Source organism: Sciurus vulgaris, assembly GCF_902686455.1.
Source record: "Sciurus vulgaris genome assembly, chromosome: 8".
Lineage (NCBI taxonomy): Eukaryota > Metazoa > Chordata > Mammalia > Rodentia > Sciuridae > Sciurus > Sciurus vulgaris.
In genome coordinates, this window is record NC_136468.1 from 145,738,648 (window position 1) to 145,763,458 (window position 24,811).

General features: G+C 38.2%; 2 protein-coding genes across 4 annotated transcripts; one reads left to right on the top strand and one right to left on the bottom strand.

Annotated features, from left to right (window-relative positions):
- Positions 1–42: 42 nt before the first annotated feature.
- VPS29 (VPS29 retromer complex component) lies at positions 43–7,973 on the top strand. Its single transcript, XM_079149651.1, has 4 exons — positions 43–167; positions 5,059–5,250; positions 7,292–7,527; positions 7,773–7,973. Exons 1-4 carry the CDS (start codon positions 165–167, stop codon positions 7,888–7,890), a joined length of 549 nt encoding a protein of 182 aa, XP_079005777.1. The 5' UTR covers positions 43–164; the 3' UTR covers positions 7,891–7,973.
- Positions 7,974–8,163: 190 nt separating this feature from the next.
- Positions 8,164–24,806, bottom strand: FAM216A (family with sequence similarity 216 member A). Of its 3 annotated transcripts, none has more exons than XM_079149626.1 (7): positions 24,127–24,806; positions 22,698–22,729; positions 13,485–13,606; positions 11,501–11,630; positions 11,250–11,427; positions 10,626–10,708; positions 8,164–9,258 (listed from the first exon to the last, which is right to left on the bottom strand). In XM_079149626.1, exons 1-7 carry the CDS (start codon positions 24,216–24,218, stop codon positions 9,140–9,142), a joined length of 756 nt encoding a protein of 251 aa, XP_079005752.1. In that variant the 5' UTR covers positions 24,219–24,806; the 3' UTR covers positions 8,164–9,139. The 3 variants fall into 3 exon arrangements, with proteins under 3 accessions (XP_079005752.1, XP_079005751.1, XP_079005750.1); XM_079149625.1 differs by having other exon boundaries at positions 22,692–22,729; XM_079149624.1 differs by having other exon boundaries at positions 23,529–24,264.
- Between the last annotated feature and the right edge of the window lie 5 nt (positions 24,807–24,811).

Consider the following 24,811-nt stretch of genomic DNA (forward strand, 5'->3'; position numbering starts at 1 on the left):
CGCAGGTTCGCTTTCCGGCGGGGAACGGACTGTGCGGGCCCCCGTAGGGCGGTCTCCGGCCCACCTCGTTTTTCATTGGTTGAGGGGAAAGTGGGCGGGCCACCGAGGAGCCTGAGGAAGAGGGCGGCTGCTGTTGTGGTGACTGAGCGGAGCCTGGTGACAGGATGGTGAGGACCGCCGCTGGCGACCGAGGCCTGGCTCTCGGCCGGAGTGCTGCGTCGTTGGGAGTCGCGGGGAGTCTCAGGGCGAGGGCGTGAGCCCTCCGGAGGCGTTGGCGGGCGCGGCCGAGGCGCCGGCCTGGGGAAGGCCCCGGAGGAGGGCTCGGGAAGGAAGGGAGCGGCCACCTCTGGGTGCGGGCAAGCCTGGCCTCGCGGCCTCGCCCCCTCGCCCCAGGGCGCAGAGGTGTCCGCGGGTGGACGGGCCTCCTGTCACGAGTTCCGCACGCTGCAGTGGGCAGGACCTCCAGCGTCCCGAGGAAGGGTCGCGGTGCTGCCCTACTCCTTTCCAGCAAAAAGCACCTCCCGCTGGTTGGGGTGCGCTGGTTGCCACCCCAGGGGGCGAAAGCCGGCCTCTCGGTGCCGAACGGGAAGTCGCGGCGGATCTCACTGCCCGTTTAAGTTGGCCACCGAGGCCCCGGGAGCGAGAGCCCGGGAAGGCAGCGCCTGGCGCTTCCAGCTGGCACTGCTCGTTTCCGCAGGCTGCTGCGCCTCTCCAGGGCAGGATCCCTTGGTGGTGTGGGAGCTCCATGACTTATTTGGAAACTTTTGTGAACGTGTGCGTTTTTGTTTTTTTTTTTTTTTTTTTTTTTTTTTTTTTTTTTTTTTTTTTTGGCGGGGGGGAGAGCCAGTGTTGGCGCCAAGGGGTATTTTGGAGAGCTTTACCTCATTCGTCGTATTCATCCATTAGTCCCCAGCCAGCTTCCAGCTGTCACCCCCTCATCCCCAGTAGTACCCAACTACAGGGGCTGGGACTGGGGCTCAGTGGTAGAGCGCTTGCCTAGTGAGGCACTGGGTTCAGTTCTCAGCACCACATAAAAAAAAAAAAAAAAAAAAAAAAAAAAAAAGATCATGTCCATCTACAGCTAAAAAAATTAGAATAGAAAAATAACCAGCTGCATAAAAACTGGGGAGCTGCTGCTGGAGAGGGTTCATAGTTGTAATCAGATTTTCTAAGGTGTCCTTAGCCCTCTAAAAAGTCAGCTGTTGCCAGAAGAGCTCTGATATTCTTGGTGTTTGTGTTGGGAGAGTTTGACTGTAGGAAATTTTCTCTGATCATTGCATTTTTAATAGTTACTATTCTATAACGAAAATTACCCTTCAAAAGGTGGCTTATAAACGTGACAGTCTTAAGATTTGCATTGTATAATTGTTTCTTTAAAGGCTTTAATCCTGTCCTGGTGTGGCAATGCATGCCTGTAATCCCAGGGGGTTGGATCGCAAGTTCGAGCCCAGCCTTGACAATTTAGATAGACCCTGTCTCAAAATGAATAATAAAAAGGGCCAAATGTGTAACTCGGTAGTGGGGGGCCCCTGGGTTCAGACTTCAATACCAAAAATATGTAATAATATTATGGTTATTATCAAAGGCTCTAATCCCATTTTTGACTTTTTACTTCTACACAGACTCCAGTTTATGGTATGTTAAGACATTTATCCAAGGGAGAAGAAATAATTTCCTGCTATGATTCCAAATTCATGTTTCTGAAGTTGTTTTGAAAGGTGAACAGTTTTTTAGGGTGGTTGGACTGGAACATCACTTTTCATACAAAAAAGAAAGAACTGGACAAAATTTAGCATCAGCTAATTCTTTTATGAGTAAAAGCATTTTATTTGGCAAAGGATTTAGAGGCATTCAGCACTGCATAGTGTTCAGAATCTGTGGACAGCAAATTTAGATACGGGCAGGTCCAATTTTAACTGGGATTAATGTGTCTTTTTATTATTGTTGACATTTTCATCACTTGATAAGGTATTCATGGTATTGTATTACATCCTCTATAAAAAAATAACAGCTGCAGCATAGTTTTTCACTACTAAAACTTTGAACATGAATTAAAAGCAATATGCCTGAGGGATAATTAGAGCCCAAGAATCCAGAAAAGGTTAACCTGTAAGCTATTACCAATGAATTTCCAAATTGTTTTCTAAAAATTAATAATTTTATATAATCTTTTAAATTCTAAATAGAAGAGAAAAGGGATGGGAGTCAATGTGAAGAATAAGATTAAGTAGAAAAGTAGAAAAAGCTGACAAGGCAATTGTATAGAAAAGCATTTGTGTCATGTATTAAAGTACAGCAGATGTTTCTTTGGATATTATTTTAAGCACAGCTGATTTTTAACATTTTCTTTCTTAACACTCAGAAACCATTAACAATTTTTGCATATTCCTTTGGTGTGGGTTTTTTTTTTAATTTGTTTCCTTTTGTTGCTTTCTTTTAACATTAGTCATGTTTCACCCTTTTTTTTTTTTCCATCCCCCTGTCTGCAATCAACTTCTTCATTCCACTAAGGCTGGGCACAGAGTAAGTTTCTTCTCTTAGCTCCTACTAACAATGGTGGTTGGGTGGCTGATTACTGACTGGGTTTCTCACCCTTTTAAGATCTGTCAAATAGGATCAAATTCCCATGCTTTGTTTGGGTTGTTTCTTTATATTAATTTAACAAGACTGCCATTTTCAAGATCTTTTGCTGTCTTGAAGGACTCTATAATCTGTGTCTAACCTAATTTGTCAAAGTGTGAAATATTGGCAAGGACGCTCTTAAACATATGTTATATGACACTCTTTCCCTCATAACTTTGTCATCAGCAGGAAAGCATAGAATTCTGCCCCAGTAAGGATCCTTTATTAATCTGAAATAATTTCAGTGTGGTCCTTCGTACAGTTATAGCTTTAGACTTAATAGTCTTGGGTATACAAGGGGATAATGCATAGTGCTTTGTTGAATGTAGGTTGTCAATCATAAAGTACCATGATTTGTGTTCTTTCTAGTACATTCTGATTGAATGGTTCCTTCATTATTAGTCCCAAACATGTTCAACCTCTAATAGACATGTACCCTGTTATCAATTTGGCATTCTTTTTAAATATAGAAATCTATTTTTTATCTTTTTCTCAAATGCCAACTTCCACATTAATTAAGTACTTCAATCCATATCTGAAAAGATTCCACTTTAAGATGAAGATTGTTCTATATCAAGGTGGTTTGGTATTGATTACCAATGAGGGTAGAAACTTTGTAATGTTTTTTAATTCTACAGATTTCATGTCCACTAAGATCTCCATTGAAACAATACAGGTCATTGCACAAATATCTACTGAAACTATATTTATAAACTATAAAATGATATTTATAAACTATAAAGAAGAAACATATTTAACAATTTCTCCTAAATTGTGCTAATTTTGTAACCTCATGGTACTTCATTTACCCTGTGTCCTCATAACAGTTCCTTTCCTTTGCAATCATTTTTATTTTTGTTACCAGATGAATCGAACTTGTTTTAGTAATCATTTTAATTTCACACATTTTGTTTTTTGATTAAGTTCAATTTACAAAGTCTGTGGTGGCAAAATATTTTGTTTTATCATTTCAGATGTTTAATATTTTCTTTGTTAATATGAACGAATAGTCATTCTTTTAAAAGTTGAGGATATTGACCAAATTGTTATATCATGTACATGTATACACATATAACAAATAATCCCACTATTACATATAATTATAATATACCAATTAAATAATATGGAAAAAAGGCAGAGAAAAAGCATGTACATTTATGAGGATGTCTGTAAGGGAAAATATCCTGTATAGAATGGAGGTACTTAAATTAAAAACATGAAAAAATTGGTTTTGTTGATTTTTGGAGGACAAATTTCATAATTATTATTATTGCTTTTTTTTTTTTTTAACTGGGGTTTTAACTGAGGGGCTCTCTACTACTGAGCTACATCTCCAGTCCTTTTTTAAATGTTATTTTGAGACAGGGTCTCACTAAGTTGCCAAGGCTGGCCTCAAATTTGGATTCCTCCTACTTCGACCCTCAACCTCTCAAATAGCAAGATTACAGGCATGTGCCACCATGCCAACTGAGGACATAAATTATTTTTAAATGATCTTTTAAACAATATTCTGTTAAATGATTAAAGTAATGTTATTTGTCAAATCTTTATTCTTTTATATTTCAGAGCAAAATATACTTTTGTCATCTGAGATTATGTTGCAACTCTAAACTACCTCCTTCTAAATTCATCACTTATTTAACTGACTTCTCTTTTTTTGTTTTAATCCTCTAATGCACATGAAAGATTGTGAAAATGTTATTTTTTTTTAAGTTTGGGAACTATATTGACAGTACATAGGCACTTTAGGTAGTAACATGACAGTGAGCGTTTCTAATGAAAATGAAGATATCAAAGATTATAATTCAAAAACACATCTTTATTTAAACTCTGAAACATAGGCTGTTTTTGTACCTCTGTAATGCATAGCTAATAGTTTGAATTAACAAAAATGGCAAATTTTGGCTTCTGTTCTCCAGACTGCCAACCTAGTATGCATCGATTACAGAATTAACTTCTTTTCTCTCATTAAATTTTTAATAATCCCCTTTTAATAATGCTTCCAGAATTAAGATATAGATGTTACATTACAACTGCAGAAATATGAATTACCCTATCAATCTTTAAAATGCCAAATTCCATAGGGTCCAATATTATACATTTCATTTTGTGATTTTGTTTCATTCAGCATAATTTATAGATCTCTGAGTCACTTTAGAATGCTTGATTTTATTCTTGGTGGGTAGAATGATTACCTGTATTGTTATGCACAACTGTTTATGACCAAAATAAAACAAGATTGATTTAGAACAGAGTATATCACCATACGATTATGTGTTTTTATTTAAATGGCCATGATAGGAACTATATATGAATAACTTCTGTTGTGTTCTGGAACCTCTGATAAGTTTAATTGAAAAGTGACGTTGAGGGAGAATGTCTTGTTTTGACATCACGTTTAATATTATCCTTTATCTCATCTTGATACTTTTAAAGTTGGTGTTGGTATTAGGAGATCTGCACATCCCACACCGATGCAACAGTTTGCCTGCTAAATTCAAAAAACTCCTGGTACCAGGAAAGATTCAGCACATTCTCTGCACTGGAAACCTTTGCACCAAGGAGAGTTATGACTATCTCAAGACTCTGGCTGGTGACGTTCATATTGTGAGAGGAGACTTTGATGAGGTGATGTATATGCCTTTCCCTCCCAAATACTTCCCTTTCTTAAATTTTTCCTTAACACAGCCTTTTCCTTTAGACTAGGGTTTCTTTATTGCTAAGGTCTTTTTCTCTTATCTTTTTCAAAAATTTCCAACTATAAAATTATAAGTATCATTTATCTTAAATGCTTAGGACCCGGAGGGTTTTGGATTTCAGGTTTGTTTTGAAATTTGGAATATTTCTATATGCATGATGAGACACTTTGGGGATGTGAACCAAATCTAGACATGATGTTCACTTATGTTTCATTCAGATACACCTTACACACATAGCCTGAAGGCAATTTAATACAATGTTTTCAACGTGCATTTTCAGGAAAGCCTAACATGTGGCATGAGGTGTAAGTGGCATTGTGTGGATCACTCAAAAAGTTTCAGATTTTGGAGCATTTCATAATTTGGATTTTCAGATAAGGGGAGCTCAAACCACACTACACTGATGTAGACTACCCCTTAAACATATTAAAAACTTGCTCTTACTAAATAAATTGACTTTGTTTTTTTTGCGTGGTGCTGGGGATTGAACCCAGGGCCTTATGCTTGTGAGGCAAGCACTCTATCTACTGAGCTATATCCCCAAACCATCATTTAGTTTCTTTTTTGTTGCTATGAACTTACCACCACCACCTCTAACCTATTCTAAGCCACCACATCACTTTCCTTTTTTCTGCTTTCCTCATTCTATCCTTCCTTCTTCCTTTTGTTCTCCAAGTAGCAACAAGAGTGACCCTTTTTTTTTTTTTTTAAAGTAAAATAAGATCCCACTACTCTAATGACAAGGATTGGCTGTAAGGCATAAGGGAATTAAAATGGAATGAGAGAAATGTTCTGTATCTTGAATGTGGTGGTGCTACACAGCTATGCATTTGTTAAAACCCAATGAATTTAAAAAAACAAACATTGAATTGTACATCCGAAAGGGTCATTTTACTGTATGTAAATTATACCTTAATAAATCTAACTTTAAAGAAAAAGTTCTAAAGTTTCAACTTTGCCCATGAGTTAATGAGATTTTTGGCAGATTACATCTCCTTTTGACCCTTGGTAAATATGATTAGAATAGATAATTTTTATACCCCTACTAGTGCTAACTTTATATGATTTAGAATGGCAAACCTGATTCTAGGATAAAAATTTTTTTTATTTTGCTTTTCTGGGAATCTAAGCTTTTTCATAAATTATCTAACTTGGTTGGTATTCTTTAACAGGGTTCTTTTATACCAAACTGAATGTACATAGTGTACTCTATTTTTCTTTCTTTCTTTCTTTCTTTCTTTCTTTCTTTCTTTCTTTCTTTCTTTCTTTCTTTCTTTCTTTCTTTCTTTCTTTTTTTAAGTGGTTTTAAAGTAGTTTGGAAAACTATAGGTAGTATAAAAGTCAAAGACCAGGGAGATTACAAGGGAAGAGACAAACTTCTTGTTTATTAGACTATAGATCTGGTTAATTAAATATATACTAGGGTTTCTATTTGTTAAAGAAAGTCTAATTAGCAAGAATTAATTTGCTAAATTCACAAACCCTGGTGCCATGCTACTAGAATTTGGATCTTAGCCTCTTACTGGCATGTAACCTTGGGCAAGTTATTTTAACCTATTTGATCTTCAGTTTCCTCATCCTTAAAAGTTTGAATATTAATACAGTAATTTTTTTAAAAACATCAGTATCTCTAAAATACATGTTTTTGCCATGTGTTTTACACACACCTATAATCCCAGTGACTCAGGAAGGTGAAACAGGAGGATCACAAGTTCAAGGCCAGCCTCAGCAACTTAAGCAAAAACCTGTCTCAAAGTAAAAAATGACTGGGGGGCTGAGGATATAGCTCAATTGGTAGAGTGCTTGCCTTGTGAGCACAAGGCCCTGGGTTCAATCCCCAGCACCGAAAAAAAAAAAAAAAAAAAAAATGACTGGGGATGTAGCTCAATGGTACAGCACCCCTGGATTCTATCCCCAGTACCAAAAAATAAAATAAAGTACGTTTTCTTTATATCTTTCTCCTATATTAGAATCTGAATTATCCAGAACAGAAAGTCGTGACTGTGGGACAGTTCAAAATTGGTCTGATCCATGGACATCAAGTAATTCCGTGGGGAGATATGGCCAGCTTAGCCCTGTTGCAGAGACAGTTTGATGTGGACATTCTTATCTCAGGACACACACACAAATTTGAAGCATTTGAGCATGAAAATAAATTCTACATTAACCCAGGTTCTGCCACTGGCGCTTACAATGCCTTGGAAACGTAAGTAGTATGCAGTTTAGAAATTTGGGGGTTTTCATAGAGTTAATGATTGTGTGTTTGACATTTCATTAAAGAAATGTAACCTTTTAAATAATTGTGTCCTTTTTGGCAATCTTCTTTTGGTAATTATTCTTTTGAATGTGGAAGTAATAATCAGATTTTTCCTTGAGTTCAAATTGTTATCTTAAATTGAAATTTATAATGCTGCTTCTCTTTAGTACAACATACTTTTTCTTTTCTTTCAGAAATATTATTCCTTCATTTGTGTTGATGGATATCCAGGCTTCTACAGTGGTCACTTACGTCTATCAGCTAATTGGAGATGATGTGAAAGTAGAACGAATTGAATATAAAAAGTCGTAAAGCCATACCTGTTCATGATTTTGTGGTTGTTTTTTTTTTTTCATTCCTTTGTTTGAATCAAGTAATTAAATGTTTAAGAGCCACACAGTTGTATTACTTCCATAATATTTTGCAGTAAGATATGTCTTCTCTGTTAATACATAAGTGCTCTAAGCTTGTAAACTATAAAGATATATTTGCAGTATATGGTTTCTATTAAAAAAAAGTCCAGGACACAGTACATGGTTGTGTGTTAAGAAAAATTTACCCTTGAAAATATCTTCAAAGTTGGTATTTGGACTTTATTGCAAAGGTAGTGCATGAAGAGAAATAACTTAGACTTTCTGTATACATTTTTCTCTTCTCCAGTAATAAATGTTTACCTTTCATTTATACTTCCTTGCTAATCTGCACTTAATTAAAAAAAAATAAAAATGAGAGGCCAAATGAAACTGCAAATATAAGTGTTAAAGGAGTAGTTGAGATAACCTTTCAGAGCACTCCTTTTCTTACATCTGTGTCATAATGTTGGACTCACATTTTATTTTCCAAATAATGTATCATATTGATATATTAAATCAGCAGTGATTGTTTAGACTGTTGCTCCTCCCATTTTTCAAGGTTTAACAACATCTGTTTCAGGAACCACTAAGTTTAGCTGGGAAGCTCACTTACAAGAGTGCATATGTAAAGAATCCTGTCAGAAGTGCAACTATTCCCAGCTGAATCTAATTTGAGAGTTCCGTTTTTATAAGATAAGGCAAATCTGTACATTTTTAACTTTATCAAGTAGCAAGTATTTATTGAACACCTACTTTGCAAGTCATGGCATTCTGCCTATCAAATACTATTATATATCTTAATATTTTGGAGTTGTCCTTATTCCAAATAAGAAAATACTTGTAGGATGTTAGAATATTGCTATTTTAGAATTTAGTGTAAACAAGGAAAGGAATTACATATATAATGCATTTGGCAGGTTTAAAGAAAAATAATTCAATTTTAAGAGACAAGAAAACTTTTAATTGTACCTAGCTAGAATATACAAGCATATATTACATGTAAATTTTATTCCACTAATATCAATGGTACATTGAACTACATCAGACCAATCACATTGTTGTAAAGTTTTTGAACAAACTAAAATTCATGAATAGTGAATAACACCATCCTAAACATAAAGGACACAATTTACAGTCCCTTTCCTTCCCTTTTGGCACAGTATCTGGATATCAGGTGGTGTCTGAATTCAGTCCACAAGACACAACTGTCAAGTTAACATCACATGTTCTCCCTGTTCTTCAATTGACATTGACTGCATACACTTATTTAGTATATCTTCTTCTTTTTTTTCTTCATTCATATGTGATTCAGAATCATTTGAAGAAACTAAAGGAATAATAAGAGTTTATGATGTCTGCTTTGGAACAACTTTCAAAATGACCTAGCTTATTAATTAACCTTTAGCAGAGATAAAATACCCTCTTATTTTCAGCTTAGTCAACTCTTACTCTTAAAAATAAGATACATGATACAGAATACTATATTCAAAACAAGTTACTGTATAGCAAATTCTTTGTTACTAAGTATTATATTCCCATTGGTTTTTTTTTTCCCCCAGTCGTTGATGGACCTTTATTTTCTTTATTTTTATACTGTGCCAAGAATCAAACCCAGTGCTTCACATATGCTAGGCAAGTGATCTTCCATGGAGCTACACCACCAGTCCACTCCCATTGGCTTTCAAAACCTTTTGGTCAGGGAGAAAAAGTGATCAGTTGTACCTTCAGTGTCTCTCCATTTTCTTTGGGTTCTTTCTTTCTGGGAGGGGGGTGGCACAATGCCTTTCCCCTCTCCAGGTTTTCCCTAACTGTTCTTTTTGGAACCAGATTTATCTTTTCCCTTTCTCTCATTTCTTGGGTCAGCATATTCTGATATTTATTGCAGAGCTGGGTGGTGCTGTTGTATCATGATGGAATATCAGTTCAGAAGGCCTTACTTCATATGACAGTAACTGGGGAATTATTTCATCTCCATTTAAAATTCCAGTATAATTCTGAGAAATACTCCGGATCATTTAATTTTTCTTCCTGTTTTTAATTTTGCAGTGTTCTACACTTGTGGTAGAAGGATCCTTTATGCACATCCTTCCAAAGTCTGTATTTGACTGAGTTGCATCTGTAAAATTTTGATACTATCATCTGCTTGGCTTGCTTACACTGGTTTATTGAACATCAGACAAGATGGTATAAGTTATATAGCCTTTGTAAATTACTAAGTGCTATACAAAACATGTGGTCCACCCAAACATGGCACTATCTCATAAAAGAAATATGACTTGAAAAGATGATATTGTGGATCAGGGTTCTGACAAATTCATTCTCTGTTAAGTTTTTGACCTTGATATGTACTCAGTTTTCGACTTGATATATTCTCAGTAAATATACTGAGAATTAGAAATACTCTGTTGGGCTGGGGATGTAGCTCTGTGGTAGAGCATGTGCTCAGCATGCGTGAGCCCTAGGTTGGATCCCCAGCACTCCCAAAAGAAGAAAAAATACCTTGACTGTCACTTGAGCAGTGCATTCTTTTGAATGAGAGCATAAATTTCATGTGTAGTTTTTTATTTGGAGCAATTAAGGCAGGTCACTTCCAAAACTTGTAATGTCTTCATAATAGAAGTGAAACTATATTTGGTTTAAAATTTCTAAACATAAAACCCTCAAAAATGCATATTTTTAAAATTCCAAAGTTACCTGGTTGCATGCACAGTCTGCCAGGTCTTCTAAAAATCTTCAGTGACTTACATCTTATTTTAGATGCATATCCAGTTTTTAACCTATAATAAAGGGAAGTATCTTAATTGGAGCCAACAAAGTGAACAGCTACTTAATGCACAAGGAAGTCCATACAAATTCTTTTTATTAGCTGCTAGAATTACCAAATAGACCACTTAAGCCCCCAAATTCTCCTGTGATTTATTAATCCTGAAATGCAAAGTTAACTGTAATAGTGCTGTTTGAATACTGGGGTTTTCTAATCTCTTTTTTCTTCTTTGTTTTAAAGTACTCTCCAGTGCAGAAGCAACTATATGCTCTCCTTTTGCAAGTATTTCCATTATTTTGAATTTGAATGGGAACATATTGAAAAGGCCTGTTCATACCTCTGTCCAATCAAGAATTTTTTATAATTCCTCAAAATACGTTCTAAAAGGAGTGGTGTATTTCAATCAGCTCAGTAAAGAGAAAGATCCATTTGTGCTTTCTGTTCACCCTAGTCTGAGTTTACTAAAGTGAACATTAGGGAACACAATATTTAGTATGAGCTACCCTTCAGATAAAATTGAGCACATGTTCTCCCTCTTAATTCAAGAAACAGACCCTTCTTTGTTTCTCACTGGTCGCCAAAGGGAATGCTGTATGATCATTTCAGGTGTAGATACAGCTGCAATGCTGGGAGAGTCCTCCCTCTCCAGTTGGTGTCGCCAGGTAGTGCAGGGGTAATGCTGTTTCTGTGAGTAACAAGAGCAGAGGCGGCTCCTGTGATGAGTGAGGACACCTGTCATATAAATCACCGCAGTTAGATGACTCACTTCTTGAACTAGTGAGGCACCAACTGGAGGCATACCTGCCTGGCTTTTGTGAGTTGCGTTGGATCACATACAGGTACTGCTTCTTCATCAAGGTCCTCAGATAGTTTACATTATAGATCTTAGCAATGCTGCACAGATAATGCTTCTGGCCTATGGTGAGGTCTGGATGCTAAAAGACAATGAAAGGATTTATGGTCAGCAACAGAGGTTGACCATCTCTCTTATCTGAAGGGATGTATGTTTAGGAGGGCAGCACCATCTATACATGTGACATAAACAAGCTAAACTATGTCAACATGGCCTAAAGAAAAAGAAATGCCATTTAAAGAGTGCAAGTGACTTTGACGTTCCACTCAAGTAATCCAGATGTCCTCTGCACTTTGAGCACCCCCTGCCTGAGAAGAACAAGGCATGTTTTGCCAGCAAGTTCTGGTTTGCATGTACTTCTCAGTATGGGCATCTTACCTTCTCAATATGATTTTTGAGATATAACACAGTACCTAAAATCAACCCAATGATTCTACTTAGTTTCAACTAAAGTCTTTTTTTCCAGTACCAGAATAACTATTTGTATTCTACATACTGAGGGACAGTTACAGTTTCCAGTTAAGTAATTCCAGATGAGTATACTTCTGATTTTGAAGTACATGCTCATTCAAGACTCTACCATATGCATATGTATACACATACAGGGTTTACTTTACTGAAAAGGTAATAAATCCAGGGAGAATTTAAAATATTGGTTGGAAAATTTACCAGTGTGTATAGTAATCTTTATTAACTCTCATTCACACAGTCACATTGCTGTAGAGATGACCCTTAGAGCAACTATGCCCCTTTTCACTCAATCTCTCTCATTTTTAATGGATCTAACTACGTAGCCCAAGCTGGCCTTGAACTCCAGAGCTCAAAGATCAGCCTTCCAAGTAGCTAGGAATACAGATGCACCACCACACCCAGCTCTCACAACTGGTCTTTAATGAGCAGTACAAGTAAATAATTGAACAATCCTCATTTCCATTTTCTTTACCTGTTCTCTTAATTTTGCAGTTCTTGAGTTAAATCTTTGTAAGGTTGGGTTTTCAATGCAACTCTAGAACGCGGGGAGGGTACTAGGGATTAAACCCGCCGGTGCTTTACCACTGAGCTACATCCCCAGTCATTTGTGTTTATTTATTTATTTATTTATTTTTAATTTTGAGACAGGGCCTTGCTAAGTTGCTGGGGCAGGTCTCAAATTTGCGATCAACCTGCCTCAGCCTCCTGAGACACTGGGATAACAGGCATGCAACCAGTAGAAAGGAACTTTCCTTGAGTATCTTTGTTTTTGAGCTTTCTGAGCATTTGAGCTTCCTAATACATTAGATCTTATGACAGGAAATCTATCATCCTTGCATTCATGAGTGAGTTTACCTAGACAGATATTTTTTGATTCCCAGACAATATGCTGGGTAAACTTTGTAATCTGCAGTGCCTTAACCTCTAGCTAAGTAGTATGTATTTTTTAAAAATTTTAAGGTGTACACAGACGCAATATCTTTATTTTATTTTATTTTTATTTATTTATTTTGCGGTGCTGGGGATTGAACCCAGGGCCTTGTACTTGCAAGGCAAACATTCTATCAACCAAGCTATATCCCCAACCCCCTTTATTTTATTTATTTATTTTTATGCAGAGCTGAGGATCAAACCCAGTGCCTCACACATGCTAGGCAAGCACTCTACCACTGAGCTTTGCCCCCAGCCTCTAAGTAGTATATTTTTAATAAAAAAAAGTTCAGCTCTGGGACTGGGCATGTAGTTAGTAGTAAAGTGCTTGCCTAGTATGAGCTAGCCTTGCATTCAATCACCAGCAGTGGGGAAAAGAAAAAGTTCAGCTCTGACTTCAAATAATATTGATATTTAAATGTTTCTCTGGGGCTAAGAGTATAGCTCAGTGGTAGAGTGCTTGCTTAGCATGTGCAAAGCCCTCTAGTTGATCCTCAGCACCACAATAAATAAATAAATTTCACTGTCAGTATACCTTTAAAAAGGATGTATCCATCATTGATTTAGGGATGTGAACTGTTTGAATTTGAGGTGTTTTCCATAACTCCTGTAGCTTGGCTATGTGGGAGTTCACTCTATGTCCTTCTTTGATTCTATCTGTAAGCAAGGATATTATCATGAATTTCAGAAGTAAAGATCAACAACTTTAATAATATCTAGATATTTACATGTATTATTATCGAGTAGTAATATGACTATTTTATATCAGTCAAATTTTAAGACTATGATATGTGCTTTGGTTTTAGAACACACAAATATCTTGAATACACATCTCCAAAGAAGATATACAGATAGCCAATAAACACATTAACATATGCTCATTATCACTAATCATTAGGGAAACACAAATCAAAAACAGTGAGATACCATTTCATTCCCATTCAGATAGCTATCTTCAAAAAAAAAAAAATAACAAACCACAGGGTGCAGTGGCACATACCTATAATCCCAGTGACTCAGGAGGCTGACACAGGAGGGTCACAAGTTCAAGGTCAGCCTTAGCAATTTAAGCAAGGCTCTAAGCAACTTAGTGAGACCCTGTCCCAAAATAAAAAAAAAATAAAATGAGCTAGGGATGTTGCTCAGTGGTTAAGCACCTGTTGATTCAATCCCTGGCACAAAACCAACAAACATAAGCAAGTGTTAGTTAGGATAGGGAGAAATGTATACCCTTATGCATCACTGGTGGGAATTAAAATGGTATAGAAACTTTGGAAAATAAACTGAATTGCCACGTGATTGAGCAACTCCACTTCTTTTTTTTATTTATTTTTTTATTTTTACAAACTGCATTTTGATTCATTGTACACAAATGGGGTACAACTTTTCATTTCTATAGTTGTACACAATGTGGATTCACACCATTCATGTAATCATACATATACATAGGGTAATACTGTCTCATTCTACTATCTTTCCTTCCCCCTCCCCCTCCTGCCCCATTTTCCTCTATACCATCCAAAGTTCCTTCCCTCTTCTCTTTCCACCCCACCACCCCTCCTTGTTATGTATCATCATTCACTTATCATATAAAACATTTGGTCTTTGGTTTTTTGGGTTTGGCCTATTTCATTTAGCATGATATTTTCCAACTTCATCCATTTACCAGAAATGCCATAATTTTATTCTTCTTTATGGCTGAGTAATATTCCATTGTGTTTACATACCACAGTTTCTTTATTCATTCATCAATTAAAGGGCATCTCGGTTGGTTCTACCGTCTAGCTATTATGAATTGAGCTGCTGTGAACATTGATGTGGCTACATCACTGTAGTATGCTGATTTTAAGTCCTTCGGGTATAAACTGAGGAGTGGAATAACTGAGTCAAATGATGGGTCCACTCCAAGTTTTCTGAGGAATCTCCATACTGCTTTCCAGAGTGGCTGCACCCATTCGCAACTCCACCAGCAATGTATGAGTGTGCCTTTTCCCCACATCCACGCCAATAGTTATTATTGCTTGTGTTCTTGATAATAGCCATTCTAATTGGAGTTAGACGAAATCTTAGGGTAGTTTTAGTTTGCATCTCTCTAATTACTAGGGATAATGAGCACTTTTTCATATATTTGTTGATCACCTGTATATCTTCTTCTGTGAAGTGTCTGCCCATTTCCTTAGTCCATTTATTGACTTGGTTCTTTGTATTTTGGGTGTAAAGTTTTTTAAGTTCTTTATAAACTTTGGAGATGAGTGCTCTATCTGAAGTGTGTGTGGAAAAGATTTTCTCCCACTCTGTAAGTTCTCTTTTCACATTGTTGATTGTTTCCTTTGCTGAGAAAAAGCTTTTTAGTTTAAATCTATTCCATTTATTGATTATTGCTTTCATTTCTTTGTTACGGGGGTCTTGTTAAGGAAGTCTGGTCCTAAGCCAATGTGATGGAGATTCGGGCCTACTTTTTCTTCTATTTGGTGAAGGGTTTCAGGTCTAATTCCTAGATCCTTGATCCATTTTGAGTTGGGTTTTGTACAGGGTGAGCGAAAGGGGTTTAATTTCATTTTACTGCATATGGATTTCTAGTTTTCCCAGCACCATTTGTTGAAGAGGCTATCTTTTCTCCATTGTAAGTTTTTTGGCACCTTTGTCTAGTATGAGATACCTGTACTTATGTGGGTATTTATCTGTGTCCTCTATCCTGTACCATTGGTCTACCTGTCTATTTTGGTGCCAATACCTTGCTGCTTTTGTTACTTTTGCTCTATAGTAAAGTTTAAGGTCTGGTATAGTGATACCTCCTGCATCACTCTTCCTGCCCAGGATTGCTTTGCCTATTCTGGATCTTTTGTTCTTCCAGATGAATTTCATGATTGCTTTCTCTATTTCTATGAGAAATGTCATTGGAATTTTAATTGGAATGAGCAACAATTCCACTTCTGATCTAGCAATTACAAAAGAAAGCAAGGACTCAAAACATATTTGTACATCCATATTAATAGCAGCCAAGAGATGGAAGAAACCCAAGTCCAACAATGGATGAACAGATAAACAAAATATGGTATATCCATCCAACGGAATATTATGCAGCCTTAAAAAGAAAGGGAATTCTGACATATGCTACCGCATGGTTGAACTCTGGGAACACTAAGTGAAATAAGCCAGGCATAAGATTAATACTATACGATCTCACATATATGAGAAAACAAGAAAGTCAAATTCATAGAAATGATGGGTGTCAGGCTGGAGAAAAGGAGAAATAGGGATCTACTGTAATTTGGCATATGAATTTTAGTTTAAGAAGATGGTTTCACAATGATTTAATGCCCATAAATTATATACCTAAAATGATTAAAATGTTAATTTTATTTCCCACACAAATAAGTAAATATATTGTTTTCTAACCCAATAGTTTCTGAATACATGCTTGGACTGTATGTACTGAAAAAAAAAAAAAAGTACTCTAAGCCACTACTGATCTCTAATTATTGGCTTCTTTTTCAGGTTAACAATTCTGAAGCTACTTCTTGTGCATTTTAGTACTAACAAATAATTATATCATAGTTAACAGGAACCAGATTTCATACTGTTGGAGAAAGAGTTACTTACTAATAAGAGGGGGGCACAGAATGAACCCTGTTTGTTGGATGGAGTCTTCAGAGTAAACTCATAATGGGTTTTTTGTGTGTTTTGGTGCTGGGGATTGAACCCAGGCCCTTCTGCATGTTAAACACACTTATCTCTGAGCTACACACCTAGTCTCATAGGCTTTGATATAAATATTAGATAGAACTATAGAAATGGATAGATATATGTGTGCAATGTAACACTATAGGCACTGAGGTTAGGGTGTAGACTTAGGGATCATGCTGCTCCCACTGCCTCTTGGGAGAAATGGCTGACACAACAGTACACTATTTTACACCAAAAAGTGAGAAGGGAGGGTTGGAAGTTTAGTTCAGTGTTTGCCTGGCATGCACAAAGCCCTGAGTTTGATCGCCAGCACAAAGTACTGAAAGGATAACAGAGACAAATTAAAAGAGCACAAAAGCCATTTCTAAAGGGCTTGTACTGGCCAAATCCGAGATAATCTGAGCATGAAAATAGAGACAGTGAAGGATTTAACCTATTGAATAAAATAGGAATCCATGCCTTCACATGATACAATAAAGACATAAACATTTGATAGAAAACAGAAAATCCTCTTCCTTATAATAGGAAACCAACTGGAAAAATGTAGAAGGAGGGATGAAATTAGAAAAAACACCTGTTTCTAGCCATCATAATAATAATTAATTTAGTGCCAATGTGGTAGCACATACCTGTGATCCCAGCAGCTCGGGAGGCTGAGGCAGAATGATCGTGAGTTCAAAGCCAGCCTCAGGGGGCTGGGACTGTGGCTCAGTGGTAGAGCCCTTGCCTGGCATGTGTGAGGCACTGGGTTCGATTCTCAGCATCACATATAAATAAATAAATAAAATAAAGGTCCATTGACAACTAAAAACATATTAAAAAAAAAAAAAAAAAAAAGCCAGCCTCAGCAACTTAGCGAGGCCCTAAGCAACTCAACAAGACTCTGTCTCTAAATAAAATATTTTTAGAAAGGGTTGGGGATGTGGCTCAGTGGTTAAGTGCCCTGAGTTCAATCCCTGGTACCAAAAATAAATTAATTAATTAGTAAATTAATTTAGTCAAGAATGGATGACAAAACTAATGGATGAAAGATGGAGAAGTAATAGGATAGTCACAAAGTATATCCCATAATAAACCTTCACAAAGGGTAATTTTACAATGGTGCAAGCTGGCAGACATCAGTGGACCCAAATGATCAAAATTAACATTATCAGGAAGGGAGTAATCCCCAGCTGGCTGAACCAAGTACCCTACTGTACTGAACCAAGGCAAACGCAGCACCAGGTCCACTGTATTCCTGCGAGAAATGCAAAAGCTGAATCTCCTCAGGAGGAAATGTCAAACTCAAGTTAAGGGAAAGTCATCAAAAGAAATGATTTGTATTCTTCACAAATGTCAATGTCAAGAAATAAGATGACTCAAGACTGTTCTGGATAAGAAACTAAGAAACACGACAAATGAATGAGTGACATGTGAAGATGTTGGTGATGGGGGTGAGGGGGGTATAAAGGTCGTTATTGAAATAATAGGCAAAATCTCAATGAGGTTGATACATTAGATAATAGTATTCCTTCAAATTTCTTGATTTTTGTAATTTCTTTATAAGATTGTAAATTTAGATAATCCCTTTAAAAATTTACTTGTGGGGGCGGGGGGCTGGGGATATAGCTCAGTTGGTAGAGTGCCTGCCTTGCAAGCACAAGGCCCTGGGTTCAATCCTCAGCACCGCCAAAAAAGAAAAAAAATTACTTAGTAGTATTTTAAAGATAAAGGGGCATCGTATCTGTAACTTACTTTTTTTTTTTTTTTAACAACTCACTCTTTAAATAGTGCAGAATAAAAAACCAGATAAACATTTAGGGAAATTTGAATAAAGATCCTAAACTTTTATATACTATTCTCACAAATATTTTATAAATTTCAAAGTCAAAATTTCAGAAATGGTATTTATTCCTGTGGTGAACAGTAAAGTTTTAGCAAATAAATTGTTAATAAAAAACGAGTTTTTGGGCTGGGGGCTGAGATCCTGGTACTCCAACATAAAACGAGAAAGATGGGTTTTACTCATTGTCTTGAAGGCTGCCAAATTTTAGTTGTGGTAAATCAGATTAAAATATCTATGGCTGGTCATGATGGTACACACTTGTAATCCCAGTGACTTAGGAGGCTGAAGCAGGAGGATCATAAGTTTGAGGTCAGCTTGGGCAACTTAGTGAGGCCCTGTCCCAAAATAAAAGTGTCTGGGTATGTGGCTGAGTGGTAAAGACACCCACTTGCCTAGCATGTACAAGTTCTGGGTTCAATCTCCAGTGCTGCAAATTATAATAATAATAAATCACGTTACACAACTGTTAGGGACGTTTGACCTTTGAGAAATTCCAGGTGTCTTTGTTCTGATCAGATCTTGTGTATAAAAGACCAGGGAAATTTCTAGAAAAGCAGCTCATCACACCAGGCACAGTGGCTCGCACCTCTCATCCCAGCAACATTCGAGGCTGAGGCAGGAGTTCCAGCCTCAGCGATTCGACAAGGCCCTAAGCAACTTAGCGAGGCCCTGTCTCAAATAAAAATGTTTTAAAAAGGGGGCTGGGGATATAGCTCAGTGGTTAGGTGCTCCTGGGTTCAATCCCTGGTACCAAAACAAAAGAAAAAAATGAAAGAAAGAAAAGGGGCTCATGGTGATTGTGTTGGACATTGACACCCTGATTCCAAATACTGATCATTAGGAATAGGAATCATGACATCACTGCAGGGCGGTTGAGGTAGCTGCACTGCTCAGATAGAGAGTACTGAGATTTGGAGGACCAAGTTGTGTGTAAGGGCTAGGGTTAGATGCAGAGATGCATGCTTGTAATTCCAGCCACCAGGGAGGCTGAGGCAGGAAGATCACAAGTTCCAGGTCAGACTCAGCAACTTAATGAGGCCCTAAGCAACTTAGGAAGACCCTGTTCCAAAGTTAAAAAATAAAAAGGACTGGGGATGAAGCTTAGTGGTAAAGCCCCTGTGGGTTCAATCCCCAGTAGCAACAAATACATAAAGGGCTGGGACTGTGGCTCAGTGGTAGAGCACTTACGAAGTACGCATGAGATCCTAAGTTTGATCCCTGGCACCACAATCAATCAATAAATGAAAGTATGTCTCCCATTTGTAATATATTAACTCCTCTTTTGCATGGCTAAATATTTACAATTATGTTCTCTGTTGGGCATACTACTCCCAACACTAAAGGAGGACACAGAGAAAAAATAATCTAGATTCTTTGCCAGGAATTGGCTGTATTGTATATTAAATAAGAGGATGAAACCTTAAGTCCCGAACAGAGAGAAGCAGGCACTTGTTGAATACTAGCCTTTTTTTCTTCCAATTATGAACAGAAATACACATTGTTCATTGTAGACTTGTGAAGTATACTAAATGTAAAAATAAATCAATAAAATCTATGATTCCACCAAGTAGTAATTATTTTTAAATATTTTGATATATTTCTTTTGTGTGTGTGTGTGTGTGTGTGTATGTGTGTGTTTTGGGGGATTACTAAGGATTGAACCCAGAGGTGCTTTACCACTGAGCTTCATCTCCAGCCCTTTTTATTTTTAATTTTAAGACAGGGTATCACTAAGTTGCTTAGGGTCTTGCTAAGTTGCTGAGGCTGGCCTCTAACTTGTCCTGCCTTAGCCTCTGGAGCTGCTAGGATTACAGGTGTGTGCCAACACACCCTGCCTTTTTGGAGTTTTTAGTAGGTATATATTTGTTGTTTATTTGAATAGGAAAAGCCTGCACTGTATAAACCTTTTTATCTTGATATCTGTTTAGAAATTTGCTTTTGTTTTGGTACCAGGAATTGAAGGCAGAGATACTTCACTACTGAGTTACATCCCTAGTGCTTTTTAATTTTTTTATTTTGAGTCAGGGTCTTCCTAAGTTTTCCAAGTTGTCCTCAAACTTTTGATCCTCCTGTCTCAGCCTCCCCAGTCATTGGGAGTCACATGCCACTGTGCCTGGCTGCTTTTTTAAATAAATATTTATTTATTTATTCATTCATTCATTCATTCATTCATTCATTCATTCACTCATTCATACCAGGGATTGAACTCAGGGGCACATCTCAGCCCTATTTTTTATTTTTTTTAGTTTTCAATGGACTTTGTTTATATGTGGTGCTGAGAATTTAACCCAGGGCCGCACACATGCTAGACAAGCACTTTACCATTGAGCTACAACCACAGCCCCTAATTTTTTTAAAGTATGGAATGCTTCATGAATTTGCATGTCATTCTTGCATAGGGGCCAGGCTAATCTTCTCTGTATCGTTCCAATTCTAGTATATGTGCTGCTGAAGAGGGCACCCAGGTGCTTTTTATATATAATTGAATCAATCTATGAAATATACCAAAAATTTAAAGAATTTCTTCTTTATTTCCCTCCACATCTGGGTTTTTTAAAAAATATTTTTTAGTTGTCAATGGACCTTTATTTTACTTATTTATATGTGGTGCTGAGAATCGAACCCAGTGTGTCACACATGCTAGGCAAGTGCTCTACCACTGAGCTACAATCCCAGCCCCTGGGTTGTTTTATCATATTAATTTTGTTTATTGTTTTACATTTAACTATAATTCAGTAAGAATGTTGATGAGGCTGGGCACAGTGGCACACATCTGTAATCCCAGATGGAGGCTGAGGCAGGAGGACCACAAATTCAAGGCCTGCCTGGACAACTTAGACTTTGTCTCAAAACAAAAAAATAAATAAAGGGCTGAGGATGTAGCTCAGTGGTAGAGTGCCCCTGGGTTCAATTCCCGGTTGGTGGAGAGAAACCCACAAAGTAAAACATATACAACCATGCTATTTATTTATATATGTATATATATACATACACTTATACATGGGTGTTTTTCCCTAGGTAGCTGTATAGACTATACAAGGACTATGCCAAGGAAAAGCAAAGAGAATCCAGCTTTATACATCACTGAATTTAAATCAAAAATTTAAAACTGTAACTATTATATTTAATACACACACAAATGCCCCTAAGGTTAATAAACTCTACCTCCCCTTCCCCAAAACAGAAATTAGCAAGAGGCACTTAGGGGCTTGTCTTTGTCTCAATTCCAACAGAGGTGGTATTTTGACAGCACTATCCTTTTCTTTAAATATATTTTTAATTGTCAGTGGCTCTTTATTTATTTATATGTAGTGTTGTGTATCCAACCCCAGCCTCACACATGCCAGGCAAGGGCTCTACTGCTGAGCCACAACCCCAGCACTATCCTTTAAGTGACAGGAAAATATTAGCATTGAAATACTTTATGGTCTTTGAAGCTGTTTAAAAATTTTTCCATCAGTCCAAGTATAAACCCCAGGCTGTGCTCTGCAACCAATATCAGTTCTGAACACAGACCTTTCAGAGTTCATTGTTAACTTTTAAAATGCTTGATGTCAGATAACTTAACAAAAGAGAAATAACCTGCTAGAACTCTCACGGGGGCAAGAGGGGACCCCAGGAGGTAGGGGTTGCCCTGAAAATCTTTATTATTATTTTTTTTTTAATTTTTACAGACTGCATTCTGATTCACTGGACACAAATGGGATACAACTTTTCATTTCTGTGGTTGTGCATGATGTAGATTCATACCATTCGTGTAATAATATGTGTACATAGGGTAAGATGTCTGTCTCAGTCCACCATCTTTCATACCCCTGCCCTCTCCTCCCTCTCATTTCCCTCTAGGTAATCTAAAGTTCCTCTATTTTTCTCTCACCTCCACCACTCCACACCTATTATTTATTATCATCCACTTATCAGGGAAAACTTCAACAGATGAATGGATAAAGAAACTGTGGTACATATATACAATGGAATATTATTCAGCTGTAAAGAAGAATAATATTATGGTATTTGCAGATAAATGGAAGGAATTGGAGAATATCATGCTAAGTGAAATAAGCCAATCCCCAAAAACCAAAGGCCGAATGCCGTGAAAATCTTAAACACAGTTTATCAAGGATGCTAATAAAGCCTTATTTTTAAAATTCCATTGCCTAAGTAGTTACAGACAAGCTCGTTTTTCTGAATCTTTTTATCTGTGTCATCTCCTCTATATGCACTACTCACCAGTACCTTTGGAATTCTGGTAATAAAGTCCAGCTGATCTGTTAAAAAAGGATATAAATAATATGTAATTATTGACAGCTTTATAAGCACTAAAGAATATATTTCAAATGAAAAGGATAGTATTATACATACTTTTTACTTTTCATGTTTTCATCAGACTATCTTGCAAATATCTCTCTTGCAAGTCTGCTTAAAACCTAATGGCTCTGAGCTTTTTCCAAAGTAAGTTATCAGGATTTTTTTTTTTAACCACACTAGATAAGACGTGTTTTAAGCTAGATTTTGTCTCTTATAGTTTCCTAATCTAATTCCTACAGTGAGCTCAATTAAGTAGTTCGAATTTTTCTGCTATTGATACTACTTTCTTGCTCTTTAATAACGTAATTTGGTTACTGAAAAGACCGTCCTTTTAAGAGTAATTAAGGTGTAATGGAACTGATAAATTAGTCTGTAATGTTTCCGATTTTGTACAAATTCTTTTTCACTTTTCTTAAATTAAGACAAAACCTGCCTCCTTCCTGCTTCCTGCAATTTATTCACTGACCAGAAGTTAACGGAGCCAACATACTTAGGAACCAGTACTCGACCACGCACCGTGAAGAAGAGGAAAGCACACGACCTCATCTCATCTCTAAGAAGTCTTCAAATAGCACCAGATACTTAAAAAATAAAAATAAAAAAATAAAAGCCCAGTCCCGGGGGCCCACACTGCAATCCTAGCTACGCCAGCGGTAGAGGAAGGAGGATCGTAAGTTCCAGGTCAGCACAAATGAGTGAGACCCTGTCTCAAAATAAAAACAAGCTACTATGGATGTAGCTTCGTGTCAGAGCGACTACCTAGCAAGCACGAGGCCTTGGGTTCGATTCCCAGAACTGCGCGGGGGGCGCGGGGAGAGAACAGGTGGCCAAGGGTGCAGCTGGAGCCACGATCGTGGGCTGAACTGTACTGTAAACCCGGAGCAGCTCTCGCTTTGGGGGATAAGGAGGTGTAGCGGTGACTTCATCAGCTGTCTTCATCATCGTTGGCTATTCACACTGCCACCTAACAGAACGGTGCTTCGCGTCCAGGGACTGGCTCATTGACTTGGAAGCCCTTCCCGACGTGGTCTCCCTACTCTGCTCCGGGCTAACCTCGCCTTCACAGAGATAAAGTGGGTGGACCGCAATTTTCCCAGCGGGCTGCAGCGCCCCCTCCGGCACAAAGATGCAGGGAGGCACTGTCGCAGTCCCTGCGTTCAGTCACTGCAGTGCTCCTCCCGAGCGTCCGCCCTTCACGAGCCCTCCCCCAAGCAGCTAATTGGCCACCGTGCTTCCCATCCTGACCACTTTAACAAAGTGCACTGAGGACCAGTCCACGAGCAGAGCTGCCAGCCCTCCTCGGCAGGGGCCTTACGCTCGGAGCCGAACCCCCAACCCTCCGAGCCCGCAGCCTCACCCGCCGCCGCCGCCCCGGGTCCCGGCCACTGCGGGCGGCTTCGCGGAAGAGCTGCACTCTGTCCAGTCGGACCCGGGACCCCGGCCCGGCATCGAGCAACGTGCGGGAGAAGCTTTCGCCTTTCCCCTCCCCCGTCAGCACGCGTGCGTCGGGCTGGGAGGTATTGGGGTGCAGAGAGGCCGGGGCCGAATTCTAGCCCCTCCGACGGCGTACGGACACTGCCCGAGCAGCTTCGGGAGGGCAGATCCACAACCCTGGAGTTAACGGGGGGAGAGGCGGGAGTCCTTTAGTCGATCGAGGGTCTGCAACTTTGCATCTTTTTATGGAAAGGATGCGTCACGGGAAGGATAGATAAGCGCTCCCTCAAACAAAAGGTGTCCTCCACGTCAGTATTCCAAACCCTCAGCGAATTTGCAAATCTTAGGTGTCACCATGTAGTAAAACCAAGGACCATGGCCCCAGGCGCAGGGATGCTAAGCGATATCCGTTATCCGTTATCCCCCAGGCAACCAGGCCAGGCAAGTTCCCTAACCGCCGATTTCCGGCAACTACCGTCCGCGCATGCGCAAATCCGATCCCTCCCTACCCCGCACTCGTTGCGTTTCTTCAAGACGCGTTTTTCTTGGTATTTGGTCCGCGGAACTTTCCGTAGTCAGGGGTGAGGCAGAACAGGAGGCGTAAACGG